The following is a 25,986-nucleotide window of genomic DNA, read 5'->3' on the forward strand; positions in this document are numbered from 1 at the left end:
AATTCTCAGTTAAGGCTTTTAAAAACTGATTTTTTTGGAGTATTCTGAACATCTTAGATAAAACCAATTGCACAGCAGGTTATTAGCACTTTCAAAGTAGCACCTTCAAGTAGTCTCAAGTGGAAGATATTCTTAAAATTTTTGCCATGAGCTCTCTTTTCTGTAACAGTAACCATAAGAATAAAGTGGTACAAATAAAGCCTAATAGATAAATTTCCATTAAGCCAGGGCATTCACTTATGTGAGCTTTCAGGAAGAACATGTACGACTCTATGCTCCCTTTAAATTCACAAAACAATCGTGTGTTTCTTAATGTCTTCAGAATTTAGTTCTAGAGCAGCTAGATACATCATGTATCTTTTTGTTCTCTTGCAAAAAAGTAAGACTAGAAATAACTTCTTTAGAGAAATACAACCATATTTGATCACCCTCATGGTGCTATAGGACACATCCCCTCATAGTGGGATGCCATAGCTTGTTTAACTTCATTCCCTGTAATGTATTTTTCCTAGAAGTAAACACTAAAGAGAACTGATGATTTAAAAACTGCAATATTAAAAGGTTAAAACTGCTTGATAAAAAGTTCTTTCTAACATCTTATCACTAACCATTATATTTCATTTAGGAATTCATTTTAAAAAATTCAAAATGAGCACACAAATTATTTCAAATGGGTTTAGAGCTCATCTCCACTATATCCACAGTAAAGACCATAAAGAAAAACTATAAAGACCTTCTAAGGTTTATTGCATGAAGGACACATAATGACCATTGAAAAGAAAGTCTGGGGGAAAAAAGAAACAAAAGAATAAAGCACCTTTCAGAACTGTTTGGGGCACAAGACACCTAAGAACTGTATATGCAGAGCTCTTTCAATAGACTGAAAATACATCAGATCTTGTGCTTGTGTAACACATATGAGCCTATTCAGAAAATCAGGTATGTCCAAGACTCATGTAAGCCACTGTAAATATACAGTAGGCAGTGTTCATATGTGCAATTCAGCTGCCCTGAGCCTAGTTAGCCATGAATGTTTCTGAAGTGATATACACATATCCATCAAGTGAAAACCACACAGCAAATCTCTCATAAAATGTTCCGAAACTACTACTACCCCAGCAGAATAAAGGTCCCCAGTAGCAAACAAGTCTGCAGAGGTATGTCACTGGAGGATGATATGATGAGGGTCTGTAGAAATATTTTTATCCAGTTATTAGCACTGAAAAAAAAGCTTTCAGAAGTTTGTACTACCTTTGCATTCCGTACTGCCTACACATACTATTCATATCCTGTTCAATAATATGAAAGGCTTCTATGTTTTCTATGTAACAAAAATAGATGTTTTCCAGCTACTTAGCAAAAAACGTCCCATTAAGAAAAAACTTCCAATTTCATTTGTCACCTTTATAATCCATTAACCGTAATAGCTTTTAATGTACTTTTAAAATTCCTGAGCCTCTCAGGCTGAGTGAAAAGATACAGCAACAACCAAAGTGTAAAAAGGTTATCTTGGTGATACTGGCTTTATCAAACTTTTAACTTAGCAGATCTTTATTATATTATCTGTCACAGGTTACAAATTTGACTACTACTTTTAAGAGTTTGAGAAGTCCTAGGTGATGTAGAAAGCATGAACTCAGTATCTTAAGGATTTAACAACTAACCTATTAAGATTTAATAGGAAAGATTTAGAATGTGAAATGAGAATGTAGACATAAAATGTGTTAACTGTAAATGTATTAGCATGCAGAAACCCGTTAAGGTATACGAATATTCTTATTACATTAAAATGCAATATTCAGCAAAATAAATGTAAGTATCTCTCTGTGTGTATGTATCCATACAAAAATGAACAGATAAAATATGTTTACACAAGCAGCTAGGCAGCAGAACTGCCAATGAAAATTACTGTGTACATCAACTGGCAAGTACTCTCCTTAAAAAAGGGCTTTCTCGGAGAACTAACTAAAATCCTAACAGACCAGAAACAGAATTTAACCAAAGGTCGAAATCACTTTGTTTGATGACTTTGCTAGAGAACAGTTCAGGTTAAAGAGAATTTAGTGGATATTAAAACTTCCTTTGAGACTTTCATATTTATAGAAACATATTCATATGTGTATCTGTATTTGTTAAGGTGAATAGGCATGTTATATTTACATTGTGCACACATTTTAAGAGGATTTACTGCTGATTATGCAGAATGAATATCTAAATATATAGGACGACATACTTACCATTAGTTTCCTTTTTGATGCATGAAAGTGAACAGGAAAATCCAACTCTAACTTCAGAATATTTAAATTATTTTCCATTTTTTACTGAGAATACTTTGAAATTTTATGATTCTCTTTTATAAATAATAGCCAAAGGTCTAAGACTGATCTTGACTCTAGAGGGGTACATAAAATAACGACAAAACCTGGGACTTTTTAATATGTGGATTTGATAAAGTTATACCTTAATTGCTGCTGTCAAAAAGCAGTTATTGTTGATTATCTGAAAATTACTTGTGGAATTTTCACTACTATAATAGTTTAGAGCTCTTCTGAACTAAGTACGTTAACTTCTTTTGTGAACAAGGTGAATATTTTATGTTTTGCCGTAGAAAATAGCATGTATATTTCCAGCAAGAGGGTGTCCTTCCCATAGCACCTTAAATAACATATTCAATTGAAAATGTAAGCATGACATTCAGGCTTCATTTGCTGTTGGTGTCTATCTAAGAAAAATATAAATTGATAGAGACAGGAAATTCTAATCTGATGCCCTAAGGCCAGATCCAATAAAACACTTAAGCATCTAAATTTGGTGTTCAAGCAACCAACTTTTCAGTGGTGGTCCCTCAAAGGGAATCTTGGGCTGAAGTGAGCTGCGCCTTACATTCCTTTATAGAGTATAGAGGAGGTATTTCTAGGCAGGTACCAGTGAAGGGATGCTACAAGCAGCCACTGCCTCCAACATCACCCCAAAAAATTGTATGCAGCTACCTGGAGCTAGTAAGTAGAGAAACACTGCCAGCAGGACTGAGCTATAAATTACACCTTGCAGACCCAACACAACCTGAGTCCAGGTTGTAAGGGTAAAGGGATGATGTTAAAATATACTTCCCTCCTTTACAAAAACTACAGTGATTAAAGATACTGCTTGGGAAACGTGTCACAGGTTCAATACTCTCTTTTGCCGAAAGGGAATTACGCTCCACATCTCCAAGGAGGGTGTGTTTGCCATTGGTTATTTTGAACTCTCTTTTTTTGCAACACTTCAGATCAATAAGCAAAAAGAGGATCAGGATTCAGCAATCTAGTCTTTATGTTCTCCACTAGTTCTTCTTTCCTATGTTATACCCATGTTTAACAGATAATATTACTGAAGAGCTGAATGGGTATTCAGCTCCATAAAAAACACCAAAAATCCGCTTCTGACTGGGAGCTTCAGATTGGGAGGTTTGCAGGACAACATATGTAAGCTGAGCAGAAAAAGTGATAAAATATACCTCACCAAAACTGAGGGACTATCTAGTGCAAACTCTTTGTGTCACAGAAACTTGAAAAGACTTAAAGGCTCTTAACATAGAAAGCTGAATAGATCTTTTCTCCTCTTTTCTCTTCTTGAAGTATGACTCCCCTACTACACTTAAGTCCTCCTTGTTGAATCTGACCTAATAAACCAAATGTGCATCATCAAATAGTCCATAATTACAGATTACAAAATCAGATACTTGGTTTTGGCTGTCAAGCACTTGAACTAACATTGTGTACTTGAACTTACCTCATTCTTCCCAGGACTATTTACATTTCTACAACCTGCTTTCAGTAAAGTTGGAAAAGCTGCTATCTTCTAATACGAGAAAAACCTTTGGAAATCTAGGGGAATTTACTTCCTGTGATACAGATGATGACATCTTGAGTGATGTATGAACTGTGAGGCAGAAGTCCTCTGCAGTGTCTCCTGAAATCCTCCCTAGTCCAGACTAGGAACCTGGATGGACCACAGCATAACTTTAGCAAACCCAAGTTTCCTTCTTAGGGAACTTAGGGAATGAGTGGAACTTCAGATGTGTACATTGGGTCTTGACCCAACATGAAGCTAGGAAGCAGCAAAGCTGCACACCCGGATTAAGCAGCTGTAAGATGTCCCCAACACCCATGTTTTACACATGGCCACTGGCAACAGAAACTCTTCCAGTTTTCCTGCAACAAATAACCGCCTGAGCCTGATGTGAACTTTCTAGTTCAAACAGACAGATCCATAGAACCTCATTTGATTGTTGGCGTCATAACAATAACCTAACTCCATGGAAGGTAGGGTCACTCAGAACTCTGCATACCAGAACCTGAAAATAGATTTAGAAGACAGCCTAAAGGAAAAAAAACCTCCCAAAACCAAAAAAACAAAACAAACAAAACTCAAAATCCAACAAACAAACAGAAAAAAAAAAAAGCAAAAAACAAAATCCCACAGAAAACTACACAAGAGCTTTAGCAGTAGCCTAAACCATTCTAATAAAATAAACTAATTTTTGTCATTAATACTAATTCTTGCTGAATTTTGAATAGAAATACATATGATCTTTGAAACATTTATTCTGTTTGTCAATGCCAATGAACTGTTTCTAAATGTATTACACCATGCATGTTTCTAACAGGTAAATGGCATTTTCTCTCCTGTTTCCACCTCATAGATCAGGTGAAACAAATGATTCACCCCACTGACATTTGAAATTTGGTATGTTGAGAAGTTGCCTCTGTTATAACTTCGTTCCCCCTTTTAAATTATCTGTTGACTGTAAATAAATTTGCCCTGGTCTCAGATCACTTCAGAGATTTTTTCATCTTTTCATTTTTTTTAATGGGAGAGGAGACAAGCAAAGAAAAGACAGGGCCTTCTTTACTAGTCAGGAGTTCTTAGGTTCTCCCAGGTTCGATTAAAAGATATTTTAGTCGCATCTAGTAGATTTCTGCCAAGAAAAGCGGTTTAGAAGAAAACACATTAATTTTTAAATGCTTTATGATAATCATTTAGAACTTTTCCTTTTTTTTCTTCTTCTCTTTTTCTTCCTTCCTTCCTTCCTTCCTTCCTTCCTTCCTTCCTTCCTTCCTTCCTTCCTTCCTTCCTTCCTTCCTTCCTTCCTTCCTTCCTTCCTTCCTTCCTTCCTTCCTTCCTTCCTTCCTTCCTTCCTTCCTTCCTTCCTTCCTTCCTTCCTTCCTTCCTTCCTTCCTTCCTTCCTTCCTTCCTTCCTTCCTTCCTTCCTTCCTTCCTTCCTTCCTTCCTTCCTTCCTTCCTTCCTTCCTCTGATGAAGGTGATGGGGTTTCAACAATAAAAGTGCCACCACCTACATATGTGTGTTTGCATTTTTAAATATGGTCACAGTCTGACTGATTTGCAGGGGTAAAACAGTTTCGAAATCTTATTGCAGGCTCACGGTGACAAAAGTAGATAATTACTATCTCCACAAATATCTGTAAGTCAAATCACTTGTTTTAATACAGATTGGATTAGTACTAAAGTTACAAGACTGATTTGAGAGGCGTGATAAATGTAGTCATGACAGAAAACAATTTTTAATTTAGTAACCCCTATCAATCTAGATATCCCATGAATATTTACCATTAATTCAGTAGCCTGGAACAGAGTGGAGGAAAAAGAACAAAAAAAAAAAAAAAAAAAGAAAAAGGAGGTTTGACCTAAACAAGGACTGAGGAAAAAAGAGAATTCTCAGCAGTTTTACTGAGAACAAATCTTGCAAAAACTGGCAAAATACATTTGGGATATCATAATTAAAAAAAAAACAACAAAACTTTAAAAAGTCTGAATGACATGCAAAAGTAGCTGCAATTCTTAATATGTACTTCTCTTTGAAGAACTTTCCAGTCAGATTACAGTTAAACAAGTAACTTCAAAGGCTGAAATAAAATCATTTATGGAAATTCAAAACAAACCCATTTGATCATATCATACTTCACAGCAGGGATACAATTTGCAGAGGCTGAGTGAGGGCATAGTGTAAGCAAAAACAGGTTGTGTGTGCAATGAACCAAAATAAATGGTTTATATAAAAGAAATGTTGTTTCCATTAATTTTTCTGGTAATCTTATTAAAAACACCACCTGTCCAGAATAGAATTGTCCAGGTTTTCATTCTTTCTCGGCGTTCAAACACAAGACAGAGGAGGTATCATTTTAGAGCTATTAAAATATGTCACAAAATGAATTATTTTGAAATCTTCATAGCTACAGCAGTTTTTCGGATTTGTTTCAATGTCTGGTTTTTATACCTTTTATTTTTTCTCTCCTTGTCCTCAAAGAACTGATTTTTTCTCATAAACTTAGAGAAATTTTTTTTTTGAAGCAAGCATTGCATTTTAAACCTCTCTTTAAACAAAATGTTTCCAATTTATAACATTTAAAAATCACATATATTAAGTAAATAAAACATAAAATGCACCTTTCTAAATTCCACCACCACAGCACCAAAATCCCCTGTAAGAGTCCTGAACAGGAACATGATTTTGAATACCAGCAGAGATGAAATGGTGTCATAATCAGCATAAGTGCATGTGGACTATTCGCCTAGATCAAACACTTTGCTCATATACTCAATTAAATTTAAATCCCATTATATAATGTATACCAGCCTCATTTTATGCAATTCCCTAATTTAATGGCTTGGTATTAGCCTTTTTCCTTTTTGCACACATGGACTAATTTTCACGGTGCTCAGTCCCTCTGGGAAGTAGGTCATTAAAGTCAACTGGACGGAGACAGAAACTTAATACCTAAGAAGGGTCAGTCACAATAATAATGTAAAACAGTTTTTCACTCATTCTACTTTGCAATATTTATGAAATTTCCCCCTCATATATATATATTCAATGATCTTGTAGATTAAAAAATAGAACAATAATGAAAGTTAACACCCTGTTACAATTTGATTTGTGAAACTGAAAAGAAATAAATCAAGAAAACAAAAATCCCAATTAAAAAATTAAAAATCACAATTATAATAATATTTAGCTACCAAGACAACACTTGTTTTGCACTGAAGCAGTAGAATTATAATATTCATATTACCTTTCTCAATGTGTATTCTTTTTGTCTCATGTCCCACATCATGACCAGCCAGATCACCTTCCTTAGGTCCAGGTAGGACATTAGGTGACAAACCCATCAGCATTTGGTTCATAGATAGCCCATTCTGATGGACAGCTGCTAGACACAAGGGCAGGCAGAAAGAAATTAGTTGTCATATTAACAATATAACATATTAACTCTTTCTTAGTTACTTTACACAGTCTTCCTCTTAATTACGCAAAAATTCTAACAATCACAAAGTTACTTAATTAGTGCCATCAGGACCCACGCACAGAAAAGTTTCTTCCTGTTACTTCTAGTTTAAAACAATCAATTTCTAAAAGAAAGTTCAGTAACTTTGGATAAAGTTGGAGATTTGCAAGTATGTTCTTGCTTATTTAACAAGAATTGTTAAATTTTTAGTTCATTGTACAAAAACACTTGGTACCAACATTCCCAATATGCAGTCCCTAAGAACTTCCCTAAATGAAGCACTGTGACCTTTCAGGTGATATACACTGTTTTTCCATATATTCTGTGCAACAGTAGAATTGCTTATTTGCTCATAAGACAGATGGAAAAGTTCTTTCCTACAGTTTTCAGAGACCTTCACAAGTCTCAAACACACCTCAGAAACTCATAATAGGTAGTTTATATTTCTATGCTTTTATCCTGAAAAAGACTGTATTTTCAAGAGGTTTATACCATTTTTAGTAATTTTTATTTTTTTAATATGGAACCCATATTCCTGTAGTAGTCATTTTATTCTGGCTGGCACCACAAAAGATGTACTTAAGAACCAGGTGTGATGTTAACAAATCAGATAGGACAGAAAAAAATTATCTTATAAATAAGTAAGTTATTGAAGTGATCCACTACTTAAGGAACTCTGTTATGCTCACATGGAAGAAAAAAATGTGCAAAGGTCCCATTCCTCTCTGTAAATAATAAAGTAAGCTGAACAATACAATTTCCTTTTTAGTGAAAAAAGTAAAATTCCTTAGTAAAAACAACAAATATCTCTTAATTTAGTTTTTTGGGGTTTGTGTTGGTTTTTTTGTTTTTTTTTGTTTTTTTTTTTAAGATAATCAGTAGAAAAGGTCTTCATTAGTTGGAAACATATATACTATTCAAGCAATTAAGAAAAAATTTTAAATCCACCTTTGTGAGGGGCTTTTTCAGAACTTCACTTATGAAGTCGGCAGTGGGTTGATCCTGGCTGGACAACACGCGCCCACCAAAGCCACTCCGTCCCTCCCCCTCCTCAACTGGACAATGGAAAGAAAATATAATGAAAGGCTTGTGGGTCAAGCCTGGGGAAATAGGTAGGTCACAGTATATGGGATGCCAATTTAATCTGCTCTCTGAATTGTCCAAGTGATAAGAAAACAGAATTTTCAGCTTGTCATAGTCAGGCCTCATTTCTTTTCTTTGGTAAGTCATTTTTCATCATACACTAATGAAAGATCTCTCATCTGAAGGTCAATGAAGAGTCAGCTTCCTGAGTCTGCAAAGAGCCTGAAAAGAAGCAGCCTAAGGACACGTGTTGCATCTAATCAATACGGCCACCTATTTCATACAGCTATTTCATGGCCCCCTATGTGTGTGCCAAACCCTCCAGTTTCACCTACTGACAAATTCCACTGTGCAAAGATGATTTAAATGCACAAAAACCTGCAACAGAGCAGTATTAACAGGAATGGACAAGTGTAATATGAATTTAAGTACATATCCATAAAATAGCATGCATTTAAAACCTTAATTTCCATTGCTGCACTGGAATATCACAGAATTCAGAGTCTTTGCCATGTAATTTACATCCTGTATATGGAACTTTGATAAAAATGGGATCACTCTGGGACACCACAGTTTAATTTCACTCTGTCCCCTGTGAACTATTAGATGATAATATTCTTTCTATCATATTTCTCCCCATTGCTAAATTTTGTATTTAAAAAATTTATAAAGTATGCACATTTTTAATTTATTTAACCCAATTCTTCTCTTTACCAAGCAATTCTACCATGTAAAATATTGCTTATGAAGTCAGATTCAATTTAGAAATCAAAACAGAGTAACCAGATTAAATAAAATTCAATTTCTTTTAAAAATGTTTACACTATATGTTCAGTTCTAAAATTAATCTAGCAAATTGCTTCCCACCTGCAATTCTGTATTTCATTGCTCATATCTTTATGTTTACCATGACATGATGGCAGTTTATATCACTACCTGTTAATGCAGCATCAGATATTATGATACTGTAAACTGGGGAACATAATGTTGGGAGATAGTTATTGCAGCTGAACTTCTAAACATGATACATATGAGATGTATCTAAGGCGAGGGCATTTTGATTAGAAAGACAAGCTGCACCTAATCAAATTTAAAGTGGTGAGAAGGAGAAGAATGGGACCTACGGATTCTGTCTGAAGAGCTCTCGGTCCGTGCAGGAGAGCTGGACACGCTGCTGCTTCGATGAGAGGATGGATGGCTGCCAGGTCTTCGGCCCTCTTCAAGGGAAGGAGCAGGAGAAGGGCTGTCTGGAACACGTTCCTAGACCACACAAAAAGTCATTGCAAAGAAATGGCAATGTTAACCAAGCCTCTGTTTTCAAATATCACTTCCCTAAACTGGATCTCCCTCCTAAATTACACACTATTCATTCCCCTTTTGAGGTTTCCAGGATTTGCAGAGCATTCCCAAAGGAAACTTACCAACTTTAGGACACTAGACATTATATTTCAGCATGCAATGTGGGCACTGCTCATCCTGTTTGGCTTTTAACTGTCTTCTGGACTTCTTAAAAAATAAGAGGTTTGTTCTGCTTTTTGTTTTTGTTTTTCTTTTTTTATTTTTCTTTTTCTTTGTAGGTATTTTTCTGTTGGTTTGTTGAGTTTGGGTTTTTTTGTTTTGTTTTTGCTGTTGTTTTTGGGTTTGGGTTTTGTTTGTTTGTTTGGGGTTTTAATCTTTCATTTTCTTTACTCATCATGCAGTTGAATTGGAAGCATACATTTTGGCTTACAGATGTTAGCCTTACGGGATGAGGAATTATGTATTTCTGTAAATAAATAAAGACCAGATACTGTTGTTTTATCTCACGCTGACTTTCACTCTACATTTTAATTTCAAAGTGACTTCTTGAGCAATGAGAGCTTATAGAGCTGTTATGGATCATAAAGAAAATATAATCTCCTTATAGTACCTACACCAGTAACATGACTGATATAAGTCCAAATGTCTGTTTTTACCATGGAACACAAACTTGGAATGAATCACACTTTTTGGGTGAATGTGGCTATATCACTTAAAAATGGGGAAAACCACCATTCATGATTTTCCTATCCAGGGAAAGGCCTGGCAGGGTAGCCAAGAGGAGCTATCACACACTTCAAGACATTCCTTGATTTTGAAAACCAGAAGGTAAAGATTGTGATGGTTTGAATTGCACATCTGCTATGCGAGAATTGTTAGTATGTACCAGATAGATTTATCTGAAATTTACCCAGAAGTTCGACAGAAACAACAAATGGAGATGAGTGCAGAATAGCTCTTTCTAGAAAATTTGCCGTCTTTCCCGGCAGTTTCCTTTTTACTGCTGAAAGTTCTCAAGATTCATTGCTAAAATATGTGAGAGTGAGGCTGTTTTGGACAAATAGTGATTAAAAAAAAATAAATTCTATAGGGGAAATCTATTGGAAAGATTGAAGATGCTAAACTAGCATTTTTTTGCTTGTTTTTCTCCTTTTGATTACTGAAAACCTGATTTATAATGAAAAAACAATGAGTCCAAACCCCCAATCAACAAACAACTGCACACATTCAACTCACTAAAAGCTTTTGTAATGAAATAATACAATTAGTACGTGTCTAATAACACAAAAGAAAACATGCTGTTGCAAATGTATTTTCTTGAAAAAAGTAGTACATTCCTCACACAGCAAAGTTCTTTTGGAGCAGTCATTATCTTACTACGCACAGTCACTAGATAAGTATTTATTTCTCTGAATGCATTCTTAAGAAGTTTTGCAACTTCCTCAACCATAGTCATCAATAGATTTGTTCCAGGTAAGTTTCATTAAAAAATATCTGCTGAACTTGAGATTCTGATTGTAGGGGGATTCAATGAGCATATTGATGGAGTGGGAGGAGATTTTTTAGAGCAATGTTTCAAGACTTTTAAGTGGATTCCACTTTAATAGTCTTAGGTTTTTAAGTCAAAAACATTGATGAGGATAGCTTAACTGCATCATAGCTCAAGGCTTATTATGACTTTGATTGTGTTTATATGTCCATGAACTGGGTATTCAAGAGGAGGATTATAATGCAGATGTTTTCAGAATGTAGAAGATTTATTTCTTTAGATTTAGGAGGATTTAAACATGCATAGTGTACAGATTTGATATAAATTAGAACACGGTATATTTAATCATTCATTTAAAATATAATTTCACTGTTTGGCATACAATGTATTGTTCTTAGAAGGGTTTCATTAAAATGAAATCCAGTGAGCACATAAGATTTGAATACAGAGCTGCAGAGTAAATTAATTTATTTAAACAGCTTAATTTGTTTATCCTATTTATTTATGTGTGCTTTTACAGCACGTATTATGAGATGGAGCAAGCAAAAGGAATGCACAAGACAACAAAATACAATAACTGTACAAACAAAACAGATAATGAGTTTTATTCTCATATAATATGACATAGACAAAATCCATGAGAAAACTGTATATCTTGGCTTTATCAATTCATTTGTAAAGTACCCTTTAATTCCAATAAAACATGGGATTGAACTATACAGAAATGCAAAATAAACCAATTTACTACCTTAACTATTTTCTTATATCCTTGCTTCATAATTCCACAATCAGCAATCTAGTCTGTGGCATTTTTTTGTGGTTAACAAATTCACTGCAATAATAAATGGCAATGCTACTAATAATAAATTGAAATACTCTGTAGCTCTAAAAAAGTCGTAGTAATAAACTAATGGTGCTGGAATATCAATATGTCTTCCTTAACAGAGATTTTGTGTAGAAAAGATAAATTTGGTTTGTGGCAAAACATTAACTGAACTTTAGACTCCATTTAAAATTTTTCACAAAAGGAAGTGTTAAAAATTGTGTTCATTAAACAATGCAGATCAGAGCTATTCTGTCACTTCTACAGCAGGCCACTTTCGTACAAGTTGCTCTACATGAAACATCAAAGAAATTAAATTTACTGATGTATGATCCTGGCAACAGAAATCATCTAGAATTCTGTCCACTGCCCAATATTTTTACTAAAACTTGCCTACTCTCAGAGGCAGATATTTCTGGAGAATCTGGTGTATAACCCTCTATTGTCATTTTTTTTCCTCCATTTTTTGTTTCCCTATTACTTTCTACAGATACTCAGAGGTAGAAAGTAGTGTGAACAATTTAGGTATTATGCAGCAATTTAGCATGTGGTTGACCAACATTTCAGAATTGTTAAGACTCTCAGGTATCAGAACAAGAGGCTTTACTAAGCAGTGGGCAACAAACTCTTAGGGGCCAAATTTGAAGCATTCCTTATCTTGGTGCTCTTTACAATTCGATCCAAATCATGAATCCTAAGTATTTTTACGAATCTGATATTTACCTCCTCCAAGAATGTTCCTACCACAAAAAAAAAAATTCACTCTAGAGAACTCTAATGCCCTTTCTTGTTCTCTTATTCCACTGACAAGTTACACACCCTCATTATCAAGTCCATTTCATAAATAACAGACTTGTTCCTGTAACACTGGAAATTTTATTTTATGCTGTAAAAAACAGATAAAATATTTCAATATCAGAGATTTTAACATATGAGATTGAGATTATCTCTAGAATTGAAATCACTCAGTTTTGTTCCAGAATACTACATATCATTCATAAAATCACACTGTCTTGGTCTCTTCAAGTTAAACCGGAAAGTCTTTATGTTTCTCAATGTTTTTTCTAAATTTCTCAAATAAGCAAACACTGTAAAATCTATTCCGAATGTTACTTTTAAGTAATTTGTTTTTGAATAATTATCTTAATACTCAGTAATGGTATTCAGAGGACCAGAAATATTTTCTTCCCTATATCATATGTCCTTGTCCTCTTAACAGGTCACAAAGTTAGTTATACAATATTAATTTCTTTTTTTGCCTATTTCATTTCTGCTTCAGCAGCAGGTTTTCACTGTTTGAAAATTGCTTCATTACCAAAAGCCTTCCTCAAAATGTATCAAAACACAAAGCCGATGAAATTTAGCTATTGTATCACTATTGAAGACATTTCAGGTAATATACATAGGAATAATCCTACTGCTCCTAAAAGGACAAAAAGTTAGGTGGTATCTTCTAGGTCGTCACCACCTCAGTTTTCACACAAATATTCTTTACTCTTTGCCATTCTTATTCCTTGGTAACAAATTTTTTGACCATTTCTGACAAAGTTCTTGTAATAACTGAACCAGATTGGCATGCAGTCTTCACCTCCTGCCTATTTCTCTCCTACTTGTATTTAGTCTCAGGTTTTTACTATATTCTAGCTTACTTTGCCATAACTCATCTCTTGGATTTAGTCATCCTTTGATTTTAGTCACAGCTCTAGACATGAAATTAAGTCTTGCTCTAGAGGTATAAAATTTCTTAAACTACTCAGTGGTCTTGATCCTCCTCAGTATTGAGCAAACTCCTTCAAGGATGTTTGTGCTTTAAGTCATTGAAGTGAAGAGGTTAAAGTAATTTATTTTCCAGGTCATACTTTTCATAGTTTAGGTAACTTATGAAATTGTTTAGGTTGGAAGAGATGTTTAAAGGACATCTAGTTTCAACCCATCTGCCACAGGCAGGTTGCTCAGAGCCCCACTCAGCCTGGCCTTAAACACAGCCAGGTATGGGGCATCCACAGTGTCCCCACACAGCCTAACTTCATCCTAGGGAAAGGATAAATTACACAGACTGTTTTATACAGTCGTGATAATCATCATCATCATCAGCAGCAGCAGCAGCAGCAGCAGCATCTTTTAATCAGGAGTGTGAGAGACTGGACTGGCCCACTTGACCACCCAGGTGCAGATGGCACACACTCATCACTGAAGGCTACAGCCGAGTGATGAAAAAGATGAGGAAGGAGGCTGGTAAGATGTAAATCTTGTGAATTTGCCAGTGGGCTAGTTCTTTTTATCATGTTTATGCCCATTTTATAATGGCTCAGGCATGAAAACTCCTCTCTTGTGAAAGTACTGGAACATTCACGCATATTCTGAAGGTATTCACCCCTTCTGATGGGCCATAATTGACTCAACTGTGCTGACAAGAGAGGCAGCTGTGGCATCTTAGGAGGTGTCATGGATCATGAGAGACTCCTGAAGTGTCCTGTGATCCAAAGCCTCATACACTCAGTGTGAAACTCCCAAGCTCAGGAGAGAAACGTGGGCATTCCCACCTGAACCTGAGCATATGTAACTGTGTAAGTTTGGTGTTTAGTGGGCTTTTTCTATTCCTGATAGATCAAGACAGCCACAATCACTTCAGCCAAGAGATACTGAAACTTCCACAGTCAGGTCTTGTGAAGTCCATGGATGGTGATATCTTTCTATTTTTTTCCGTATTTTTTAAAGTCTTATTTTTATGCTTTTAGAAAGCATTTATAAAACTTGCTTTTCATAAAGCATGCTTTTTATAAAGCTTTTTTTTTGCTGTATTACAACAAATAATAGTAATCAAAATGGCTACATACCTACTTCCCTTTGAAACCAAATTGTTCCAAAATAAACCCTACAGATCAGTGTGTATTTGCAAACACAGATCATTCGATGTCCTTTCACTCTAATCTGCCCCAAGATTAACAAGAACCTGCGTTATCCTCACCTTTTGGGGTGGTTTGTAACAAAGAGTAGTTTATTTTATTTCCAACCTTTGTGGGAAGATATTTGTCTTCCAAGCCTTTTTGGTGGTAGAATTATAAAAATCGTTTTTAAAAGTGATCAAAACACAGATTGTTTTTCTTCAGTTCCTTACTGACTTATTTTGAACTCTTGTGAGATGTATTCCAGGAATAACTTTCTTGTAAAATGTCACATTAATTTGACATAGCTTTAGCTGAATAAATGCAAGAAACCAGTTACTTGAGTATCTTTTGTATTTTCTGCAAACAGAATACCTTATTTTTACGCTTTTACTTTTTCATTCTGTTTTAGTCAAAGACACTATGACATTCCAAATGAACAACAAGACACAGTAATTGCAAAATTAACTGGACTAATAGTTATTTCCTAACTTCCTCAGTCACTTCTATATGTGTGTTATCAAATTGACTGAATGCTATAAAATTTTATTTCTATTTCCTTATCTGCATACTATCACTGGCTTGCTAAAGATCTTGCTATCTTCACACTGGTGTACATGACATCTTTCTCACCTTGTTCTTACAGATCCACTTCTAATCCAAATCAAAATTCAGGAGTTTGAGTGTTTTTTATTTTCATTAACTGAACTATTATTTTAAATCTTGGACATCCTTCTTATGAAGAAAAGAATCCATGATATTTACATAAGACATTTTCTCTCTCTGTGAATACCTTGAACTTATTTATCTTTTGGACCAATTGAAGTTAATCTGATTTCCATTATACTTTTTCCTTCCGCAATTTTTCATTGTAGCTACTTTGCTGTTCTCATCACAAGAATACTGACAACTGAAAGCATAAAATGAAGAAAGAGATCAACTGACAATAAGACTGAACTGGCTTGATTTTTAGTGTCCTGTTTTCTACATGTAATTATTGCAGCAGGAGTTAACTGACAGGTAGCCAAACAGGAGACTTCCGAGTAATCCTTTAACAGTACTTCCACAACAAGAGATCTAATCCCTTGAAATCATGAGCAGTACATGATGTACAGTGACCTAGTCGGGGAGTGGATGTCAATGGATTGGGCCATTACAGAGATTAAAAACAAGCAAGCAAACAAAGTCAATCCCTATAAACAGAGGCAAGAGCTTGGTTTTACCTTCACAATGAATATTTGTTCTAATGAACAAAATATCCTTCTAAGGTATACAAAAAGCCGCATGCAACATGCAAATATACAGACATGCAAGAAACTGTTCAAATCAAATTAGAAACTCCTTATTGGCAAGCTGGACACACTTTCTCATTTTTTTAAGGTTTTTTTCTCCTTTTCTGAAAATCTAGCCTTACTTGAAAAGTAAGCTTAAGAAGCATCACTAGGAATTCATCCCTCAAAAGTAAATCCAAACCACACATCCAGCCAAAAAACAAGAATTCATCTGACTAGATGTCACTGTCTATACTACAAATGTCTGCATCACAATTAGTCACCCTAGGTTCATTTGTCACCCATACATTTATGTTTCCATGGTACAACTCACCTCACTCTAAAGTAACTGTCTCAAATAGATCCAATGTATTGTGTCCTAGTCATCAGCAAAATGAATCTCATCTCTTGTACTAGGCCCCGTGGCCATTTTGCATTAAGTTAATCTTACACTACACACATAGTTCCCTGTTACACATGTGAACATGCAAATTTCCAAACATAAAGTTTGTACTAGCTTCTCTGTGTCATGTGTAGATATCTATTTTACATGCCACAAGTAAATTCACATGAGCATATAGCTGCTATTAGCTTCAAACTGCATCTCAAAACACGCATGATAAAAGAAATAATAGGATCCTGTATTATTAAAAAAAGAGACATGATTCTAAGTTACAGCCTACCATATTTAGTTAGCATCCTCTAAGGTCATTATATAAAAACTGCATTAAAAGCTAAAACAAATAATATTAATCATATAGATAGAACTAATTAATGAGGTGGAACACAGTGTCCTCTAATATAAAGATAGTTAAGCCATAATAAAGAAGGTCAACTATACTTTGACCTAAGATCTACTCATTCTAAATGGGGAAAAAAAAAAGTGTGAATATATACAAGTTATTCTAATGTGGAGATTTTCTCTGTTATGTTCACGTTCCTACAAATTAGATATCATATTCTCTGCATTCAGGATAAAATTAAGTATTATTTGATTTACATTATACTTAAAAATTTATAGGTATTTTCCAATTTTCATGTTTGGTTTCTTAACATGTAAAAGCAGTTGTTTTAGGAGCTGATAGTCCTATTTTTATTCTAAAATATTTATTATAGACCAATTACATTTTATTATTTAAATACTCTAAATCAAATTTCTCCTTACATAAAAAAGAAAACTTGATTGTATTTCATGTATCAGATAAAGAGGAAATTACAGTAGCTTCCCTCTTCTTGCACTTTTACACATTCAGGAAAAGCACTTTAAAGTAATCTTAAATTTTATATTTTGAATGCACAATGCATTAATGTCTCTAAAAATTATAGGTTATCTGAAAAGTCAGGTGTTTTTCAGGTTAGGGATACAAAAAGGTGTTTCTGCCAATTTGGAATACAATTAATTTTGTTCTCATAAAACACGTATAGCACATTCAGCTTCACAGGAATGCTGCCACTGTCTGCATAATGCTTTTCCTGTAAGGCACAGAAGTGTCCACAGAAAACTTTTGCCTTCAACACAGGATTCAAGATTCAGATCAGTGAGGTGAACTTGGCCTTTTTTCCTCTTAGACTCTGTTTCCTTGCAGGTATGTTCTCTGGACTTGCTCACCACCAGCCTGAATGTACTAAAAATGTACTCTGTTCAGCCATTTTTGTATGCCAGTGACGTATTTCTTCTCTTGGGCTATCATTTGGACTTTCTGGGAAACAATCACAGAAACACATGAGTCTGAGTTGGAAGGGACACAGAAGGACCATCAAGTCTGAGTCTTGAGTGAATGGCCCATATGGGGATTGAACCCATGACCTGGGTGTTATTAGCACTAGGCTCTGACCAACTGAGCTCATCTATTGTGGGCAAGAAACCAGATAGGAACATTAAATTACATCAACAGGAACATACATATTCCCAATGAAAAGTGAAAAAGTGAGTGGATGCTAAAGAAAAATTTCATGTCAGAATAGTCCTATATAGAGAGTTATTCTAAAAAACAAAATCTGTCAGCAGCTACCTTTGTTAAATAAGTTAACAGTAGATTTCTGCTATTGGATCACAGGAATAAATCTATCTATATTTAGAAAGATAAAAAAAAAGGTATAAAATAGTGTAACACAACCAGTGCTGTGATATATGTGAGGGAATGAGCAAAGTTTAGTGCAATATATTTATTATGCAGTGGAAAACTACTGTGCCACTGCTGTCTCCACTTTTTCAGCTGGAAGTATTGGTTTCTTCTGTTTTATTCTAAATTCTTTCTATAAGTATTAGTCACATATGGATAAATTGCAATTTTTGATTCTGGCATGCTGCTGCTCTGTTCCAATTTTTACAACGAAATTTCAAGTTGCTATTAATATAAGGTATGTCCTTTATATTTTCATATATCTTTCTGCTGAGTGAAAAAAAAAAATTGATGTAGTGAAATTGCTAACAAGCTGAGCCTTTGAAACCATGGGCAGGTGATGAAAGCCATTTCATGTCTAAAGCATCCCCAGGTCACAGCTGTCACACTCACTGCAATTCATTGTTGTCACAATCTGCTGTCCCTGCTTGTTGTTGCTCTCCTCTTATTCATCCAACTCATATATCTAAACATTCCATTACAAAAAGACATCTAATGTTCCTCTCATGTTCGAAAGGGCACAGCACTCTTCTGAAATATAATTCTGAAGATTTTAGAGCTCAGAGTTCACTGCCAAATCTAAGCTGTTGCTTTGTAAGGCTTCCCTTGTAATTTTGTCTTTGTCTCATCTCCTGAATACAGCAGGATAAAATGTTTAGTTAGTACATGATCTCAGCTTTATTCCAACTTCTTATCATGAAGAAATGAAATATTGCCCAGTAATAGAAAGGCATTTGAAGCTTTGTGAGTTTAAAGATAACAGCACTAGCTGTGAAGTCAGTGAATTGGAAGGAAAGGTCAGCAAGTCATCTACTGTGGCACTGTTCACAAAGGCAATTCTTCTATCCAATGAACTTGGTTGCTCATAATCTGAAGACTCCGGTTTTCTAAGACCTAATTTTGTTCTTTGTAACTTAATTAGATATGGTTACTATTGATTTACTTTTCAGAGTCGAAATTTCTCACAGGCTTTCTAACTTTCAAGCAAGAGTTTACACTGGCAAACATGCTGTACTCTAATTTCAAATCTATGCTGTCATTTCAGGTTACAACCACAAACTCTGAGATGAGTGGTTCAAAAACTTTTCAATTTGTGGAAACATTGATATTAAGGAGAAAACACTTCAGTAAAATTAGGGTTAAAAAATGAGTTCATAATGAAAAATATATTCATTTTATATATTTATATTCAATACATAATTTTATTTCATATAAACCATAATGAAAAAAAAAACCCAAGATGTCTGAAAATAATAGCAGTAAAGAACTGGAAGCTATAATTCTAATAACAAACAGTTTCATGGAAGAGAGCAACTGCACTATTTATCCATTCCTGTAAAAATAAAGAAAAAGGAGGTTTGACCTTCTCACTTACATTTATTCTTGAAGATATTTATTTTGATTGTAGTATAAGTTATTATTCATAAACATTACATTGCCAGTACAAGGTTCAAGAAGTATGCTGATTACAGTTTTCTGCTCAACTACTCAATGCATATAATTCAATGGACATTGAAGTCACAGCCTCTGACTACGCCTAGAGAAGAACAGGTAAATTGGCAGTGACACTACGTCCTTCCTCATGGGAAGAAAATCCCCTAACAATGACCTCATGCTTTTAAGTTTCTGGGGTTTATGTTTCAATCCTGCTCAGTATTAAAAAATAGGAACATAATTACTTGGCTGTGCTACGCCTATCCACACGACCATATCCATCTGCAATAGATAATAACAGATGACATAAATCTAGACATTCGTTGTACCACAATGGGGCTGAAGGGATGAGTAGGAAACAGCAAGTTCCTTAGCCCTTATAGCACTGTTGAAATAACTATGTGCAGCAAGATCTTACATTTAGAAGTGGATTTAGGGTGACATTAAAATTTGTGTTTATGGATTCCCCTGTAGTAGAAATGAATTGTGAGCAATATGTCACAAGCCTTGACTGAAGAAGTCACGGCAATGTTATGTTCTAGAAAATGTCATGTTCTAGAAAAAGGACCCAAAAGCCTTAACTTATTAGTGCAAACTTCAAAATAAATGTGTATTTCATCCTCGTATGTGCACACTTTTCTAAAGAGAACTTAGGTTAATTTAGTAATTTTAAAACATTTCATTGAAATCCACATATTTTTATATTATGGTTATGTGCAAACCAGATGGGAACATGAAACCTGGTTTGTCAAATAACTTGCACAGGATGTTATGCCAGGAGTTATGCAAAAATTGGCAGCTACAATGAATATTTAATTAGCATGAATATGAGAGCTGAATTTTCAAAAATGACATTGATACATACTGTTGATTATTAATACAAACAAATGCTTAAATAAGCAAGCTTTTTGGAAAGAAATTACGATTTTCCAGTTACAACATGCTGATAGAATGTTTCAGAGAGCCTAAATTGCTAGGTACTTTCAAGGTCTTCACCTAGATCATAAGGAAACTATCTCTGCTAAAGAAAATAGATGAGTTACAAAAATGGAACTTGTTAAGAAGTAAAGGACCCCCAGGACAAGGAAAATTTTCTGGTATGGGACTGCCCACATTTATAATAATATACACAGTTATATGATTACAGTGTGTTCCTTTCAGAGTCCAATAGTTTTTTAAATCTACTAGACAGGTTTAGATCACATGAGGCAAAAGTAATTCACAGTTAAGTCCCTCCTGGTCCAGCAACATTCCCATAATGGGGTTAGACCTGTCAACAGAGCAGGACCTGCTTTCCTCAAAAAGAAACCATTTTTACATGGCCTATGAGATATGTTGTACTCAAACGTGCCTGACTGTGGTAACTGGAGACAAAGATAGAGGTCATATTGGAATATGCTCCCATAGACATATTTAAATGTAGGCCATGGTAACTTAGGCAGTTTTAATAGCTACAAATAATTTGTAAATCACCTTTACAAGCTAGAAGTCAGCTTGGCAAAGTTTAGAAACAGAAGGTTACCAATGCTCATGAAGGTCAAATTTTATACTCTGACATATGAAATCAAATAGCTCACAGAAAATGAAAGGAAGGAAAATAGCATGAAAATAGTGAAAACAAAGTTTTGTTGGCACATTAATTCATATGTCAGGTGTCATTTAGCACGTGCTCCACCTCAGTCTTAATTTTTTAGATAGCTCTGTAGTAATAGTGGCCACTGTTCCAATTAGGAAAATAAATTCAGAATGAAATAAAGCATCACGTGTATTCCAAAGAACATTAGTATCATGTAACTCTAACTAAATACCAATCAAGTAAAAATAGAAAAATAAAGGCAAAAAAAATCACCATGTAACCAGTTAGTTAGTGGCAGAGTGCTTATATTCCCAAAATATGGGCAAGATGGAAACTAGGGCAGGATCTAATTTTGTTGGTATACCACCTAAATAAACAATTCTTCTCAAACCAGTATCTTAACTTCTCATGTCAACAAAGGTGAGAAAGGGATGCCACTGAAGGCCTCCAAAGAAGACCCTACACTTGGAAGTGTAGGTGACTAAATTAGGCCATCAGATCGTATATTTCTAGGTCAATAAAAACATAGACTTGTTGACTTTTAACTGAACAGTTCTTTGAGGTTCTGTGCTTGTTGGATTAAAGAAGAAAGGGGCACCAGTATGTCGAATGTCTTAAAAAAATCAGACCTCTTCACTCTACTTAAATCATCATGAACTTCAAAACTTTTGTAAGTCCTGATTTGAAGGTCCAAGAGATTCTAAGTTGACCTAATTTTTGTTAAGGAATTGCATGAATTGACAGATTTCTAACATAGCCCTGAAAAACCACATAAACTTGCTTTTGCGCGTCTATTTCCAAGATACATTAGATAAAAGAACAAAAGTTTGTGTACTTCCTCTTTCTCATTGATTACAACTAAAGAAGGATAAGAGGCAAAATGTCTATATCTGAATAAAGATCCAGTCATAATTATCAAATGGTAACAGGGTCTTTTAAAATGAAATGCCTTTAAAATGAAAACAGATCACCTTCATCAGGATGAAGAAAAGACTCCAGGCCTCTGGTAAATGCCTCCATAACCAGATTAATTTAATTAAAGGCAGTAAACAAAACCTAAAACAGGTAAACAAGTTCAGATATCAGATATTTTTGAGATATCTCTGTAATACTACAGTTCTGGCCTGCAGGTTACTGGGACTGTTCTGTGCTACTTCATTCTAATTTATTCAGGGATTTGGCAAATTTAGTTTCTGCACAGGAAAAGTATCAAACCTTTCAGCCTTCTTCAGATAACTTAAAACGTTTCAGTTCAAATGCTTAGATTTTAAAGTTGGAAGAATAATCCCTTTTAATTTATGAGTAATTTTTTCCATGGTATCTCAAGGAACATTAGATTACAGACTATGAAATATGAGAAATCACAAAGCTCTGTATGAAAATGCTTTAAGTGTTGCTTTAATACTGAATCAGAGAGATGGAGGGAAACTGAGAAGGTAAGAGTGGCCACCAGTAGCCTGTTGTGCTCTCCGAGTCACCATACTTAGTTTTCCTGTATTTACTGACTTTATGACTTGCCTTGGAACGTTTGACACCTACACACCTTCCCGATATACATGGTGGTTGGGAGTGAGCTACAGTTTGGTGCCTTTTGGCTCGGTTTGGTTGAGTTTGGTTTGTTCTATAGTTACCTTAATAACAGATGTCTCCACTCTGGATGGAGGGCTCTGCACTTGTGCTGCTGCTGCCATGTTGGCGATGGTGCTGAGGTGATTCATCTGGCTCATTGCCATCGTGACAGAGGCTGGAGGTAGGCTCACGGGAATCAGCGGGTGGGGCATCATCATAAAAGGAAGTTCCAACCCTGTTGGAGGGAAAAACAGGGAAATAGGTTTATGCACCTTTTCTTAAGCACTGTCTTCTTTTTCTCCTGATGGACAATATTCAAGTGACAGGTGGCAAGATGGTTCACATTGCAGGAAAAAGCAGTTCCATATCAGTTCTCTTCTGGCAGATGCAGAGGTGAATCACTAGCAATCATGGAGGGTTTCTAGCCACAAGGAGAGGCTATTGGACCTCTTAGTTTGTTCATATCTGTGTAACATATGATATCATTGCTAAGCAATGGCTGTTTATTATAGTTTTTGATATCTGCTGTAAGGTGCCTTAGCACTGCGTCATTATGTCACTGATGCACAGGTTAGCAGTTATTTCAAGTACCAATTTTATTGCATACAGATTTGTTCTTCACTGTCTCCACTTCCCCTGCTTCATACTTTAGAGGAAGTATTCCAGTATTCTGTACATCCTTGATTTTCCATTGCCTATATGAACTTCCACTGCCTATATGATTTTCCATTGTTATATGAAGACAAAAAAAAAAAAAAGAGACAGGAACTAGAAAACTGCTGATGTTAGAGCTAAAAGATGTCAACCCGTACCATTAGGCAGAAGGTGGTTCTGTTGAAGAGGGTTGAGAGGATGGCTAACTGGAACATTATGCTGTCCAGGCAAGTTGGGGTGGTTAACAGAGGCCTGTGATCCTTGGGTGGGGGGAGACTGAAGCTTTTCTTTATCCCAAGAACCATCACTGCTGCCTGTGGGGAATGAATATATATTATTTGGATGAATGGAGACTCCAAATTTTCAATTTCTGAATTTGGAAGCAGGGTCAGCGTTCTAACTTCTTCTTACAAGTGGCAATTTATTTTTAATTCTCTTTTTTTAATATGTGGTTTGGGGGAAGGACTTTAGGGTTGGGCTTTTTTCCTACCCTCTGAAAAAGGCATGTAAGAATAACTTTTTAAAGTTAAGAGGTAGCATACAAGTATTAGAGTCATGCTCGTTCACATGAAGTCTGTGTTTTGTGTATATTGTACATACACTTTTTTATACTTAGAAAATAAAACTAAATATAGCACTTTTTAACGTGAGAGGATATTTTTGCCTGCAAGATGTCTAACAAAAAATATGTCCTGTTATGCCAATTAAAATTTAAACTACAGTTATACTGTGTTGTGTATTTACAAATAAATAAATATGCTTTGTAGTAATTAAAAAATTAATTTACTGAGGGCAACAACATGCACACATTGCTTGGCTGATGATTCTATCTTGTATGTTCCATTTTTATTTCATATTATTAATAAAAATGTAAGGGATTACATTGATTCTTGCAGTCTTCTGGTAGTGGAACAGACTAACAGCAAAGAAGAATGGGGACAAACAAGTACTGAGAAGAGAAATAATTTATTTGAGAAACATCCTTTTTCACTATTGCAGACTTCTTCATAAAAAATAACCATAGAATTAAATAAGATACAATAAAGGACAATAATAACTAATATCTCATTATTAATTTGTATATTTATATGCAATGAAAAGGTTAAGATCTTCTAGCCTGACAAACTGTATTATTCTCACTGTGTATTTACATATAATGCTGAGATTGAGTGTATGTATGTTTATGCATACATTGTAACCTATACACTCACTGAATGAGTTTATTTACCATACACAATCAATAAACAATGTTTGAATACATTAATAAATATGGATATATGCATGCATTCTCAGCAGTATTAATATACCCATCAGCAATATATGATTGCTTCCTTTTTCATGTAGAGCACAATTTCAACCTCCTGACTTTGAAAATGTCTACTATTTTCATGGGAGCGTCTCTTGATAGGGACTTTAGGATGACATTAGTCAAGATGTATTTGATCTACGCTCAGTTTCTATTTAGCATTATGGATTACAGCAAAGTGCATATTTCTGAAACTTTGTCTACATACATCCTGCTTTTTAACGAACAACAGAGCCTGAAAAACAACAGGAATGACACCACCTCCTTCTTACTTCAGTAGAAAGGGAATAAGCCTATTAGTCTTGACATATTTTAACATAGTTTTCATTGGATGACAAAAGCACAGAAGTTGGTAGAATTCCAATTTAATTTCTCTAGATCTATTAAAAACCTGATTGTAAAAGCTGTACAACATAGTTTATAATGAAAAATACTCCATTATCGCTATGATTTTCTTTCCCTAGTTACTTCAGGAAGACAGTTAAAGCTTAATATAAATTCTAACTCATTAGCTCAATACTGTCTCAATCCCAGTGTAAATTGTTCAGAAGTAGGTAATGAAAATTCAGTCCAAAGTCTCCTGCAATCAAACAAAGCAGTTTTATGAAACAATGAAAAGAATCAATTATACGAGATACTTTTATTATTTTACAAGAAATTTTTGTAACCTTTATGCAGTGAATATACTTGAGCCGGAAAATACATGATTCAAATCTCATGACCTCTGACAAGTGAACATGTTTTCTTGTATTTTGAGAACTAAGACACTCTCAAAAAGCATGAACATACCTTTAAATACCTAGTAAAGCAGCTAAATCTTATCTGGAAAAAGACTTTTTCCTTTGAATTTTATACTCTCTAATTTTCTGCTTTTTACCATTGTGATATATGCATTTCACTCCCTAATATACAGGCCTACCTACCCTCCTGTTTTGTTTATCCCTTATGAAGAGTTTATAGCAATCTATTGCAGCAATACAGTTGTGGAAGTCATCCCACCAGGTCTTCATGCTGGCAACTCTGCTACAGTTTTCCAGCTGCACAATGGCTTCCAGCTCTTCCTGTCTGGTGGTCATGGTGTGTGCATTGCCCTAGATACATTTCAGCTGGCCTGTTGATCCCACCACTTTTTTGAGGGAGACAAGTAATTCCTACATAACTATTCTTAGGTACTTCTGCAATTTCTA

General features: G+C 34.9%; 1 protein-coding gene across 5 annotated transcripts in view; it reads right to left on the minus strand.

Moving 5' to 3' along the window:
- DACH1 (dachshund family transcription factor 1) overlaps nucleotides 1-25,986 on the minus strand; it is a 356,356-nt gene that overhangs the window by 94,926 nt on the left and 235,444 nt on the right. For 2 of the 5 annotated variants that reach the window (XM_066176268.1, XM_066176270.1), the window contains exons 4-6: nucleotides 22,902-23,074; nucleotides 9,495-9,630; nucleotides 7,075-7,209 (exon numbers count right to left, since the gene is read on the minus strand). In XM_066176268.1, coding sequence (XP_066032365.1) covers nucleotides 7,075-7,209; nucleotides 9,495-9,630; nucleotides 22,902-23,074 — 444 coding nt within the window. Of the gene's footprint in view, nucleotides 1-7,074; nucleotides 7,213-9,494; nucleotides 9,631-22,901; nucleotides 23,075-23,651; nucleotides 23,808-25,986 lie in introns of all 5 variants that reach the window. The other 3 variants (XM_066176266.1, XM_066176269.1, XM_066176271.1) reach the window with 2 other exon arrangements.

This window comes from Chamaea fasciata, unplaced genomic scaffold (assembly GCF_029207755.1).
Source record: "Chamaea fasciata isolate MVZ Bird 193981 ecotype frontalis unplaced genomic scaffold, bChaFas1.0.hap1 SCAF_2, whole genome shotgun sequence".
Lineage (NCBI taxonomy): Eukaryota > Metazoa > Chordata > Aves > Passeriformes > Sylviidae > Chamaea > Chamaea fasciata.